Source organism: Pelobates fuscus, chromosome 6 (genome assembly GCF_036172605.1).
Source record: "Pelobates fuscus isolate aPelFus1 chromosome 6, aPelFus1.pri, whole genome shotgun sequence".
Lineage (NCBI taxonomy): Eukaryota > Metazoa > Chordata > Amphibia > Anura > Pelobatidae > Pelobates > Pelobates fuscus.
The window spans coordinates 171954606-171968399 of NC_086322.1; the positions used below are offsets into that span (position 1 = coordinate 171954606).

Sequence of the window (13794 nt, forward strand, 5' to 3'; positions counted from 1 at the left end):
ACTTCTATCTTTTGCATAGCTACATATCCCTCACACTCAGTGAGTAACCTTTCCCATTCTCCAGATCAGTTCAACAGCAGTTCAACAGCCTTTTTCCTTGCTATTTGCCATGTAGGTTTTCTTTCCCTGCATGCTGCCTATTTCTGCACCAGTAAAGTGTCGCCCTGATTACGTGATGATAATGATAATGCCACATGGTATTATGTTCATTAGAACACCACTTCGGTTACTGACCCATACCCAGCAAAAATATACTAAGTGGCAAGCAACCATAGGCACTAATATATTGCTGCCTGGCTACTGATGTTAATTAACATTAGCTCTACAGTAAGTATTTCATCTAGGGACATTTCCCCTCTTGTTAGTGGAAGAGATGCATAAGCTAAAAGCATGAGACAAAAATTAAGTTGGACTGTGCACAAAAGAGGTCCACCACATTATTTAACCCCTTAAGGACCAAACTTCTGGAATAAAAGGGAATCATGACATGTCACACATGTCATGTGTCCTTAAGGGGTTAAGGAATATGACCAAATCAGTCAGAGGCTGTCTGCTTCAAACCACCAAGAATGTGTATCCACCCCACAAATGAGGAGTAAAGGTAGACAGGAAAAGACTGCTCTATAAAGAAAATTTTAAAAAAGTCTGTCCATTGTTTCAAATACTTGCATCAACATGCTGTTGCAACCTATATTAATTATTATACCTTGTAATAATCTGTTTATTAAAAAAAAAAAATTCTAAACCTTTTTAAAAGTCTCTACAGAATCAAATGAAATACCTCTTTAGGCATAGAACTCCACATTCTTATTGTTCTTGCCATGAAGAACCCTTTGCCCCTGTAGACGATATTTCCTTTCTTCAAAACTCATTTAAAAATTACACATTTTTTTTGAGTGATAATCAGGTGTAAACAGAGACAGTAATGATTGTATCTTTAAAAACGTAAACAACTAACGCAAACTCATAGAAAAGTACCCAGTGAGACATAAACAGGGGACAGTGAGGATAAAGTGGCCCTCATTAGGTTGTGCTTGGTCACACTCAGTACAACCCTTGTGCACACCTATAGGTATGATGCCTTATTTGGTTAGACAAAAATAATTTTGAAGTTTACAGTGATGTTTTATTCCATTTGTCAAGTGATAGAGATACTGCAAAGGAAATTAATTAAAATGAACCTAATAAAATGAATTATTAGGGTAATGTATACATTTTTTTTTTTTTTTTATTAAAATGTTGCAAGTAGATCAGACACCAGAATGAAATCTCCATTTAGGAGCATCTCATTCTGTTCAGTGAAGTCTCAGCTTATTCATTTAACACATTCACAGCAGGATGTTGTGCGATAAGGAGTGTATCCTCTATCTGCAGATCCCATCATCACATAAGATGATTGGCACTACATTATAAACTGACAGCAGCGATATCACAACTTCTATTTGTTTACCAATAGCCAGAATCACTTTTAGTGAAGTCAGCTATTTTAAGCTCTCAGCAAACCTGAGGTCAACTGCTCAGCAAGTTAAACCCAGCTCTTTTTTCAGTTCTCACAACTGTGGATGTTTATGAATATATAGCAGAGTTTTAGAGTAAAACTCACATTAATTGTCATTTAATTACAATACATGTGTTTACATCTTAATATATGTTGAGAAAATAATATATTCTTAATGTAAATGACCAGAAGATCATAAAGTCACTGTATGTGTTAAATAGCCCTTCCCCACAGGCACATCCGAAAAATAAACTTAGCCTCTTTGGTAATTTAAAAGGACAGACAAGATCAACTCTGAAACAAGAGAACTTAAATGCATTTGATAGATTTTGGCCTCATATTTCTGCTATATTTTTCTTCACATTCGAATTTCGTGTTAAAAAAAACAACAAGATCCCTACAGTTTAACTCTGCCACCTTAGCCATGCTCCCTCTTTTCTTATAGCAACTTCCTTATTAGACACACTCCAAAGTGTACTTAGGTCAGCCAATGCGAGATCAGTGTGATTTCAGTTGCTGATGACATCACTCAATCACTGTAATTGTATCAGTTTCCCACTGATGGGCTATGGGAGCAGAGTCATTTCAGCAGCTCAGTTTACACTGATCTCTCATTGGCCGAGTAACACTGTTTCCAATCAAAAAGGCGTTTTGTTAAAAATTTGTTTGCTGCAAAAGCATACAAAACATTCTTCTACTCTCTTCTAAAGAGTTTTCAGGGAGAGATACATGTACCATGAATATGAGGCCACAACCTCAACTGCACTTAAGTTGTATTGGAGACGAGAGTGTTCCTTTAAAAGGTTGTGAGGTATATAAACCAGTATTAGAAGTACTTACTCGTGTGTTATAAATATCCCCAAGGCATATACATGTCTCTGTGAGGCTCTGGTACAAATTGTTACTTTTGGCAACTTCTACATAATTTTCCAAGTACTGAATACTTTCAATTATTTTTCCTTGGCTGAAAAGAAGAAAACAAAAATTTAGTTATTAAAAGAAGGGCTCTAAAACCAAGTAAACAGTATATTGCTGTATATTTGATGATGATGATGATGATGATGATGATGATGATGATGATGATGATGAAAATGATATGCCCAGAAAGAGAAAGTAAGCACATAGCACTAACAAAATGTTCATTTTACTATTGGGGAGAATGTATTCTGTTTAATTTTCAGCAATTGCAATTAGAACATTTTTTTTTTTTTTTTTAAATGCAACAAAAAAAAAAAAAAAGGCATTTTCCACATCTAAAATAATAGAGGATTTTGGAGGATTTTGAATATGCAAAAAAGCAAAAATATGCAGCGAAGATATAAAAAAACATTAACAACATCACAGTATTCCACAATTCCACATTGAACAAGCATATATGTGTTGCAATGGCCTGTAATCATAGCTTAATATTATGATGCTAATTATTTTGCAATAAAATGGGATATTGTGCTAACTGTGATAATCATATATTGCAACACTATGATAACTGTAATAATTGTACAATATTATACTGTAATATATCTACTATGAGAGAGTGTGTGTGTGTATGTATTTATATACACGTACGTACATATATATGTATCTATCTATACACACACTGAGAGTACTGTACAAACATAAAATCGGGTCTGAACTTGTCATCAATAGAAACAAAATCAAACACAATCTTAGGGAACCAAAGGATTTACAGAAAATAAAGGGCAAGGTTAAGCAAATATTAATTCCTGTTTTCCCTGTCCTCTATATGCAGTGCACAGGTGCAGAATGGAGAGCATATTATAGGTTATAATCACCAAATTCATTCAACCAGACCTCAGAGAGTTAAAACATATACATTCTGAAAAACAGGACTCTCCGGTCCAAAGGCTGAGAATGAAGAATCACAGCATTATGTTGCTACTAAGGTGATTCCAGTTTCCAGATGGGCAAACGGGACTTTTAACACCCATATCCCCTGACAACTGTCCAATTATGTATATCACACTTGGCCTACTGTTTGCAGTAGAAGTAATCAATAAAGGATGTGGTTGAGTGAACATAAGTTTTGGTTCAACCAATGCATGAAAACTTAATCATTTACTCAGAATGGAGAAATCAAATAGAGCAGGGATGAAACTACCACAAAGGGGATTCTTGATGGTGCTGTAAGTTTGGAGGCTGGAGATTGAAGTATTAAGGTAAATGGAATCAGTGAAAAGGGAAATGTATCAAAAATAAATAGCTTTTTCTTAATTTAAAGCACTAATATAAATGTTACTGTGTTCAATTTCAGGAAAGTGGCGTAGCAATGTCACACACAGAAACATAAATCACTGGACTGCAGAATTTATTTTGAGGGAAGAAAATTAATTTAAAACATGGGTGGTCGGCGTTTAACCTATCCATTACACAAGCCTTCTTCTTACTGGTACAAAACGTGTAGCAGATAATGAATGATAAGCATTTTGGATCTATTTTTTTGTACTTGTGGTATGGTACTTGTCCTTGCAAAATATATGTTATGTTCACCCTGTATATCATAAATAAAAGTTACAATATGAGAAAGAAAAGAGAAACATAGGTTGTAAAGTTAGAGATAGGTTAACACTTCCACAATGATCATATCCCTTTATGGCCACCAGATGATGGGGCAACGCTGTAGGGCAGTGCATTCATCTCAATACATGATACAGATTATAATTCACCCTATTCATTTATTTCTGCTGGGAAAATAACCCAAATAGTTTACTCACTAACCAGACAGGAATAGCAATTATGCAAGTTAGCTATGTATTCAGTTTGGCTATTTTGGTCTATAAAGTGAAATGTAATGTAAATTTACTTAAAATTCCAGTTTTTTTTTTTAGGAACTGATAACATAAGTCAATATAAAGAAGACAAAAACAAATCGACATATATCTACTTTTCCAACATGCCCACTAATGCCCAAACCCTTTAATGTAGTAGTCAATTCACTGATTGATTTACAACCCTATACACTATTAATTAAATACTGCAATTCAGAACGGAGAATCATCATGTGTTACATGCACACAAACATAATGTTTGAAACTTATAACCAATCTCCTTGATACAACTACCTCACTTCTGTTTTCCTATCTGCGTTTTTTTCTTTCTCTTTTCTATCTTCCACCCTGCCTTTTCCCCCTCCTTTCGCTATCCCCCACATTCTATCATTCTTTCTCATGACTCACCTCCATTCTTTCATTCTCTACCTCTACCTATTTCAGTGCTCCCATCAATTTCCTAGTTTTACATCTCTCATCCAGTGTATTTTCCAATTATTACTTCTGTACTCAAATTCTGTTATCCATTTTTCTCACTCCCTTTACTGCAATTTTAGACTCTTTTCTCATTCCTGTTATCCTTCTTTATCTCTCTCCTTATTGTGACTAATGTATTACCTGCCAGATAAACTCATCTTTTAGCATGTTTACTTGGTTTAGGTTGGTAAGATTAAAAAGCTGGAACTGCAGATCAAGAGAAAAAATGTTAACCACAAAATTACCACCCCATGTACCCATTATTTACATCTTCTACAGGGAGTGCAGAATTATTAGGCAAGTTGTATTTTTGAGGATTCATTTTATTATTGAACAACAACCATGTTCTCAATGAACCCAAAAAACTCATTAATATCAAAGCTGAATATTTTTGGAAGTAGTTTTTAGTTTGTTTTTAGTTTTAGCTATTTTAGGGGGATATCTGTGTGTGCAGGTGACTATTACGGTGCATAATTATTAGGCAACTTAACAAAAAACAAATATATACCCATTTAAATTATTTATTTTTACCAGTGAAACCAATATAACATCTCGACATTCACAAATATACATTTCTGACATTCAAAAACAAAACAAAAACAAATCAGTGACCAATATAGCCACCTTTCTTTGCAAGGACACTCAAAAGCCTGCCATCCATGGATTCTGTCAGTGTTTTGATCTGTTCACCATCAACATTGCGTGCAGAAGCAACCACAGCCTCCCAGACACTGTTCAGAGAGGTGTACTGTTTTCCCTCCTTGTAAATCTCACATTTGATGATGGACCACAGGTTCTCAATGGGGTTCAGATCAGGTGAACAAGGAGGCCATGTCATTAGATTTTCTTCTTTTATACCCTTTCTTGCCAGCCACGCTGTGGAGTGCTTGGACGCGTGTGATGGAGCATTGTCCTGCATGAAAATCATGTTTTTCTTGAAGGATGCAGACTTTTTCCTGTACCACTGCTTGAAGAAGGTGTCTTCCAGAAACTGGCAGTAGGACTGGGAGTTGAGCTTCACTCCATCCTCAACCCGAAAACACAAGCTCATCTTTGATGATACCAGCCCAAACCAGTACTCCACCTCCACCTTGCTGGCGTCTGAGTCGGACTGCCCTTTACCAATCCAGCCACGGGCCCATCCATCTGGCCCATCAAGACTCACTCTCATTTCATCAGTCCATAAAACCGTAGAAAAATCAGTCTTGAGATATTTCTTGGCCCAGTCTTGACGTTTCAGCTTGTGTGTCTTGTTCAGTGGTGGTCGTCTTTCAGCCTTTCTTACCTTGGCCATGTCTCCAGTGATGTTGCAGCTCTGAAATATGGCCAAACTGGTGGCAAGTGGCATCTTGGCAGCTGCACGCTTGACTTTTCTCAGTTCATGGGCAGTTATTTTGCGCCTTGGTTTTTCCACACGCTTCTTGCGACCCTGTTGACTATTTTGAATGAAACGCTTGATTGTTCGATGATCACGCTTCAGAAGCTTTGCAATTTTAAGAGTGCTGCATCCCTCTGCAAGATATCTCACTATTTTTTACTTTTCTGAGCCTGTCAAGTCCTTCTTTTGACCCATTTTGCCAAAGGAAAGGAAGTTGCCTAATAATTATGCACACCTGATATAGGGTGTTGATGTCATTAGACCACACCCCTTCTCATTACAGAGATGCACATCACCTAATATGCTTAATTGGTAGTAGGCTTACGAGCCTATACAGCTTGGAGTAAGACAACATGCATAAAGAGGATGATGTGGTCAAAATACTAATTTGCCTAATAATTCTGCACTCCCTGTATAATAAATATTTATATAACCCCCACTGCCCCACTTCACCTTTTTTTTTTTTTTTTTTTTTTTAAAACATTTATGATTCCTTCAGTATCCGGAGTCCATCTGCACCACCAGAAGATGCTAGGGCATATCAACGTCCAAATTGATTTAAGGGCTTGGAAACAATCATGTGGCTCTCTTTATTTCATACTCTGTATGAATTTGTATATACCTAAACCTAATGCTTATATTTATAGAAAGCTTTAAAGGACCACTCTAGTGCCAGGAAAAAATACTCGTTTTCCTGGCACTAGAGTGCCCTGAGGGTGCCCCCACCCTCAGGGCCCCCCTCCCGCCCGGCTCTGGAAAGGGGAAAAGGGGTAAAACGTACCTTTTTCCAGCGCTGGGCGGGGAGATCTCTGCCTCCGATCCTCCTCCGTTCCGCCCCGTCGGCTGAATGCGCACGCGCGGCAAGAGCTGCGTGCGCATTCAGCCGGTCGCATAGGAAAGCATTTACAATGCTTTCCTATGGACGCTTGCATGCTCTCACTGTGATTTTCACAGTGAGAATCACACAAGCACCTCTAGCGGCTGTCAATGAGACAGCCACTAGAGGATTTGGGGGAAGGCTTAACCCATTAATAAACATAGCAGTTTCTCTGAAACTGCTATGTTTATAAAAAAATGGGTTAACCCTAGCTGGACCTGGCACCCAGACCACTTCATTAAGCTGAAGTGGTCTGGGTGCCTAGAGTGGTCCTTTAACTAAATTAGTATAGCAAGGACATGCTATACTTACCAGAGCAACTACATTAAGTTGTAGTTGTTCTGGTGACTATAGTGTCCCTTTAAAATCTCAGTTATCAGGCCACTATATTGTGGCTAGTCTAGAGTAGGGACTTGTTCCTAAGTCCTTTACTGCTTTAGCAATTGTTGGGCTTAATGCCCTGTTCCTCTGAATTGTGTTCACGTGATCAGCATTCGATCATCTAAGTCCCCCCGTAGTTCTACCAAATAAGCTTTCCTTCTCCTTTTGTATGTTATTAGGAATTTTTCTATAATCTTACAGAATAAGACTGTCACCTTATTTATTTGTTCTAATGTTATTAGATTAAGCTATTAGATTAGGGTTTGTGATGTTCATGACGTAATTAATCAACTGGCTTTTTGTTTATTTTATTCTTTTTCACTATACTATTCAATAAAATTGTTTTGATTATATGTATGTATTACTCATTATACTTCTTAGTTTTGTGGGCTCAGAAGTTATATAGTTGAATGTCTTGTGCTTATGATGTTACCACTATGTGCCACTGTTAGTCTGTTTGCACACTACCTCGATTGATTTTGCACACCACACTGCTAATTGTAAGTACGTTTTTGTTTTTTGACACTATAAATATAGTTTCGTTTAATTGAATTGTTAGCTTGATAAAGGCTCTGTTTGTAATTACCTATATATAAGTAGGCATTTGTGACCATATGCATATAAACCATCCTCAAGAAAAAAGTGCATTTAAACACTGTATTGCAATGTACTAAGAATGCTGTGTTCACGTGAGCATATCTTCATTAAAATGCAGCTAAAAACGGGGACGGGGCCTGACCGCCGGCTGGATCAGACGCCTGTCGTCTGAGCTCCTGCTCCAGAACCGAAATATCGGTGCTAACGGCGATCCGATCACAGCTACAGCCCTAACTTTGGACCCACAGTACTCACTAGCTGAAGCTGAACACGGGGATACCCCTCAAGTTCCGATCCGGATTCAAAGTAACCTGATTGAGGTCTGCGGCCTAGGAAGGCTTGAGCTGGGGTGAGACGGCCGCTCTCCCAGTTCTCCGGTCGGCGCTCCGCTGCCCCGTCCCCCCCCCTTGGACCGGTGGGGGTCATCCCGGTCCATATGGCAAACCACCGCTACATTGCCACCCAGCCTCGTGGCCCAAACGCCTCACCTAAAATGGCGACTGACAGAAGAACAGAGGCTAGAGGGCGGGCATGCTTTCTCTCCGAGCCAGAAGGGAGCCATGCGACCTCCGGGAACCAGCTGGTCTGCAATCTGCTGTGGCAAGCAACAAGCCTCCACTACAGCTACCAAGCACAGGAAGGCTCATCACTCACAGCCACCCCTGATGGGAATGCATCACCAACTAACGTCTTACCTACAACTGGGCCGCAATACACCCACAGGGGGCACCCGAAAATGCAGAGACCCATGTGATCCACAAGCGGCAAAGATGCCTTACCCTTTTATCGGCACTGAGACACACAGCACCAATACCCACCAAGCTGCCAAGCGGAACGGGCGGACAACATCCACAAGGCTGCAAGCGAATGGGCACATCAAAGATCCACAACCCACTGGATAACCCGGCGCCCCACTACTGCTACTCCTACCAGAGCAAACGGTGGAATATGATCGTGACTGCAGCAAGGACAACGGCAAGCATATAACACTGTCCACATAAAAGAGACTGCCAGCATAAAGGGGGTACTCTGTACCTCGTTATTTACCAGCTACTAGACGGGAAGGTGGGAATCTGTACTTCACTAGATAGCACTGTAGTGTCTTTTTCTTGGGTAGTGGGAGGCATTGCTAGCTGATCTGGACCCAGGGAAGCGCTTGTAACTTACTAACTGCACAACAACTGCAGAATTTGCAATATACATGCTTGTACTAGCGTAATAAGAGTGAAAATATGCTCCAACACGATGATACTCACAAATGTTTAGTTTTGTTTTTACCAGCATTATAACTGTATTGAAGCGAGAGATAACAGTATTAAAAAGGGAGATAACAGTATTAAAGCGAGAAATCACAGTATTAAAGCGAGAAATCACAGTATTAAAGCGAGAAATAACAGTATTACAGCAAGAAATAACAGTATTGTAGCGAGAAATAGCAGTATTAAAGCGAGAGATACTTACATTAGAGCGAGAAATAACAGTATTAACGCGAGAGATTACAGTATTAAAGCGAGAGATAACAGTATTTAACCATAGCATGTTATTATATATAAAGTGAGGTTGATCATCATAGGAGACTTTGACAATCTGTTGTGACGACCCTATCCTGTACAACTCTTGAAAGTCCCCCTCTCTTTTTTCTGTACCCCTATAATCACTTGCCTCAACAAAAATAAAGAATTAAAAAAAAAAAAATGCAGCTAAAAACAATAAGATATATATTATTATTAATTAAATTAATTATTATTATTAATAAAGCGCCAACAAGTTCCATAGCGCTGTACTATGGGTGGACTAACAGACATGTATTTGTAACCAGACAAGTTTGACGCACCGAAACAAAGGGATTGAGGGCCCTGCTCAATGAGCTTACATGCTAGAGGGAGTGGGGTATGGTGACACACTAAAGGTAAGGGTAGGGTAGAAAAGTAGGTTGCTAGGATAGTATTCATTGAGGGCTTAATGTTTTGTTTTGATGACAGTTTCAGGAGAGGAATCAGAGTGCGGGGAGGGAAAGCCGTTCACAGTTTAATTGATATGCTTTCCTGAAGAAGTAAGTTTTCAAAGATATTTTGAAGGAGTGGAGATTGGTTGAGAGTCAACAGAGAGGGGAAGGGTGTTCCATAGGAACGGTGCAGCAGTCTTTAAGGTGAGAATCAGAGGTAGGAGTACAAACAGACGTTAGACGTAGGTCTCCGGCAGAGCGTAGGGGCCTAGACGAGACATATTTATGCATTAGTGAGGATAAGTAGGTGGGAGCAGCATTGAGTAGAGATCTGAAAGTAAGTGTCAGGATCTTAAATTGAGCCCTATATCTTATGGGAAGCCAATGGAGGGACTGACAAAGGGAGAGGTGTGGAAGGTGCAGGCAGACTGGGAGATGAGCCTCGCTGCCACATTCATTATAGACTGTAACGGGGCAAGTTGGGAACACGTAAGACCGCTGAGAAGCAGATTATAGTAGTAAAGGCGAGAGAGGACCGCGGCATGGACAAGCACCTTTGCCGTATCAGGTGTTAAATAGGGTCGGATGCGTGCAATGTTTTTGAGATGGAAGCGGCAGGATTTGATTGATTGGACATGAGGGGTGAAGGAGAGGTCGGAGTCAAAGAGAACACCTAGGCAGCGAGCCTTAGAGGTAGAGCGGATGGTAGCGCCATTGAGTTGGAGGGACCCAGACAAATGAGTAGCAACACTTGAGGGAAGGAAGACCAGAAGTTCTGTTTTGTAAGGCTACAGCTGGAGGAATTTAGGAATGGAGTAGTCCTTTAGAGTTAGAAGTGGTTAGGGGTAGTGTTAGATGGACTCAAGGTTAGGGCAAGGGGAGGTTTAAGGTTAAAGGATGTTTAGTCTACTCCTCTACAGCTTCTTGTCCTTTAACATGTGTGAGAGACAGCTTTCTGTCTATGGAGTGTCCCGCGAGATCCTTCAGGGATGGCTGGGGGAATGACAAGGCTTGCGTCATTAGCTCCGCCTTGTGCTAAGCGTAGGAAAAATACTGAGACAAAGTAGCCCCTACTTTGTGTCAGTGTATCTTTTGACTGGGTTGGAATTTCAGTGAATAGGAGTATTTCATAAAGATTTCAATGTCAGGGACAGTGCTGCTTAAACACTTCTAATATATATGAGAACATCTATTTCATAAACATCTAAATGAACCTCTAAATTATAAAAATCTAGAGATTTACTCAACGAGGTAGTTCTGAAACTATTCAATCATATATATTTGTGACAAAGCAGCTAATCTACGAGCATTCTGCCTGATGTGTATATGCTCAGAGAGTAGGTAAGAAAAGCTTTGATACTGCTTCATACTGCCCTTTTAAACTGTATTTGTTTCGAATAATTTAGACTGAAAGGGTCATTCAAGAAGGGCAGTGCTTAAAACATAAACAGAAAATAAATGGGAAGTGACAGATCTCTAGCAATTTACATCTTTCACAGATGAATGAATTTCCTGTGACAAGGAGTCATGGGATTGCAATCTTACCTTTCCAGGGCTTTCGCCACAGCTTCATACGCTTTACCAAGACCAACATTATCTCCCAGCGCTTTGGAGATTTCCATATAGGTATTTAAAGACTGCAGGAAAAAGAGAAGACACACTGTATTGATACAATTACTCTTCAGCAATGATGAAATCAAATTGTGGCTAATAAAATAATTGTGACATTTCATTATTACAGCATTTACAAAGAGCTGTGAACTTGATCTATTCTCATAGCTACGTGCGCTTCTGACAATATGCTCTGTTTATGGCATAACACAATAATCAATTGCTCTGGAATTGTATTATTCTGGCATAATCTGAAACATATCTTCCACGCAATACTACAGTTTCCTATGTACTGCTTTGATCATATTGCTTTTAATATTTCTTTGTAAAATGTATTTTTCTTTTATAGACATGATAAGGCTTTGGTTTTCAGCATCTTGAAAGATGAATAGGTTCTACTATGAAGCTCTTTAATTCCTTATATTGCAAATTTGTTGTTCTAGTAAATGGGGAAAATCAGTCCATTGATAGGGTCTATTTCTTAAAAACAAAATTTTACTATAGAAATAAAATGTTAAAAACATTAACAACATTTTTCTAAAGAACATTATAATGTTCTGGTAGAAAAAAAACACTAATTATATTAAATGTAATTTCTTGGGAAATAAATCTTACTTATACTGGTTCCAAAAAAGGAACTTACTGTTTTGTATGGTCTATATTGTGCCTGCTAGACAGAGAAGGATAAGGACCCCACAGAGCTCAGGTTATCAGTAGGCGCCCTTTCACTTAATGTATAGGAAAGTTGAATGGGGCTAAAATTGGCAAAGTATCTTCATGGGTCCACTGTCCTATGATTAATTCAGCTATGCTTTTAGACAGTGAACTCAGTGTCCTGATGTTTGTTTAATTGTGCTAATGATGAGGGGAATCTAAAATAATATCAAAATAAATTAATAAATAGTGTGTGAAAAAATAGCAATAATTAAAGCTATTCAAATGTTTCTAAATCATTAAAACCAAGGTAGTGTAAATAATGGGGATATCATGTAAGTCGTGAATAAATCCACAGTAAATACAACTTTTACCAAATAACACATTTATTCACCAAACTACTGTACATTTTTAATGTGATGGAATATTTCTGATTTATGAATGTATTTGCGCAGTTCTGAAATGTATTAGCAATGTCTGTTTGATTAGTAAATTACTACTAGTGGTAAATGCAAATAGTGATTTTATATTTTGTTATGTCTGTTTGTTATTTTGCACTTTACTAGTACAGTGGAACCTCAGAACTCAAATTTAACTAACTTAATCCGTTCCAGAAGGTTGTTTGAGAACCGGTTTGTTTGAAAACCGAATCAACATTTTCCATAGGAATTCATGTAAATTAGATTAATCCATTTCAGACTCCCAAAACTAAAGCACTTTAACACAAATGTTACAGTTTAATTATACCTTACATGCATAAAATCATACAGAAAACCAATACACACAATGTAAATGAAATGAAAATGTAACTTCACTTTACCTGTCAGCTCTGTTTGCTGACAAAATGGAGCTCTGTTCGCTGACAGACAGAATGGAGCTCTGTTCACTTTGTCTAATGCTAAGAGGCTGATGCGTCATACCAATGAGGTTCCAAAGCTATACCAATGAGGTTCCAAAGCTGTAACAATGAGGTTCCAAAGCTGTACCAATGAGGTTAATGCTTGGTGATTTTGTTCAAATACCAAGTTTTTTTTCTGAGACCTTTTTTTCTCAAATATTTTGTTTGAATACCGAATTGTTCGAGTAAGAGAGCGTTCCAGAACCGAGGTTCCACTATACGTATTTCCCAAGGTGTTAGAGGGAGGTTCTATAGGACTTCAACTATTAATATTGAGAAATGCACATTCCCTGCTAACAAATTAATTAAATTATTGTGGCAAGAAACAGGACTAATAAGCATAATATATAAATTTGTTAAATAATTAGTTAACTGAAACCAGAGACCTATGACAAATTTATATGGACTCTGCATACTGAAGCCTTTCCTCAACTGCAATCTATTTTGAATTAAAAAAATATATATATTTAAAAGAGTTTAAAATACTTGTATCTGTTTTTTCATCATTTGCGACAAATCTAGATAGACTGAGAACTTACTTACAACCTTGCTTATACTTTTTGTTTTATGAAGGAAGGTAGTTGTAGACAGTACAATTTTCAGCAGAAATCTGACAGGTTATATCAACCATTGTGCTGCCCATATATCACTGCTGTACCTGAAGTAATTGGATATGCACATTCCCATAAAAC

General features: G+C 38.2%; 1 protein-coding gene across 1 annotated transcript in view; it reads right to left on the minus strand.

Annotated features, from left to right (window-relative positions):
* The window catches only part of TTC29 (tetratricopeptide repeat domain 29), a 353701-nt gene that overhangs the window by 112717 nt on the left and 227190 nt on the right, over positions 1-13794 (minus strand). Inside the window, exons 8-9 of the mRNA XM_063460092.1 lie at positions 11485-11576; positions 2339-2462 (exon numbers count right to left, since the gene is read on the minus strand). Of these exons, the coding sequence (XP_063316162.1) occupies positions 2339-2462; positions 11485-11576 (216 nt within the window). The remainder of the gene's footprint in view (positions 1-2338; positions 2463-11484; positions 11577-13794) is intronic.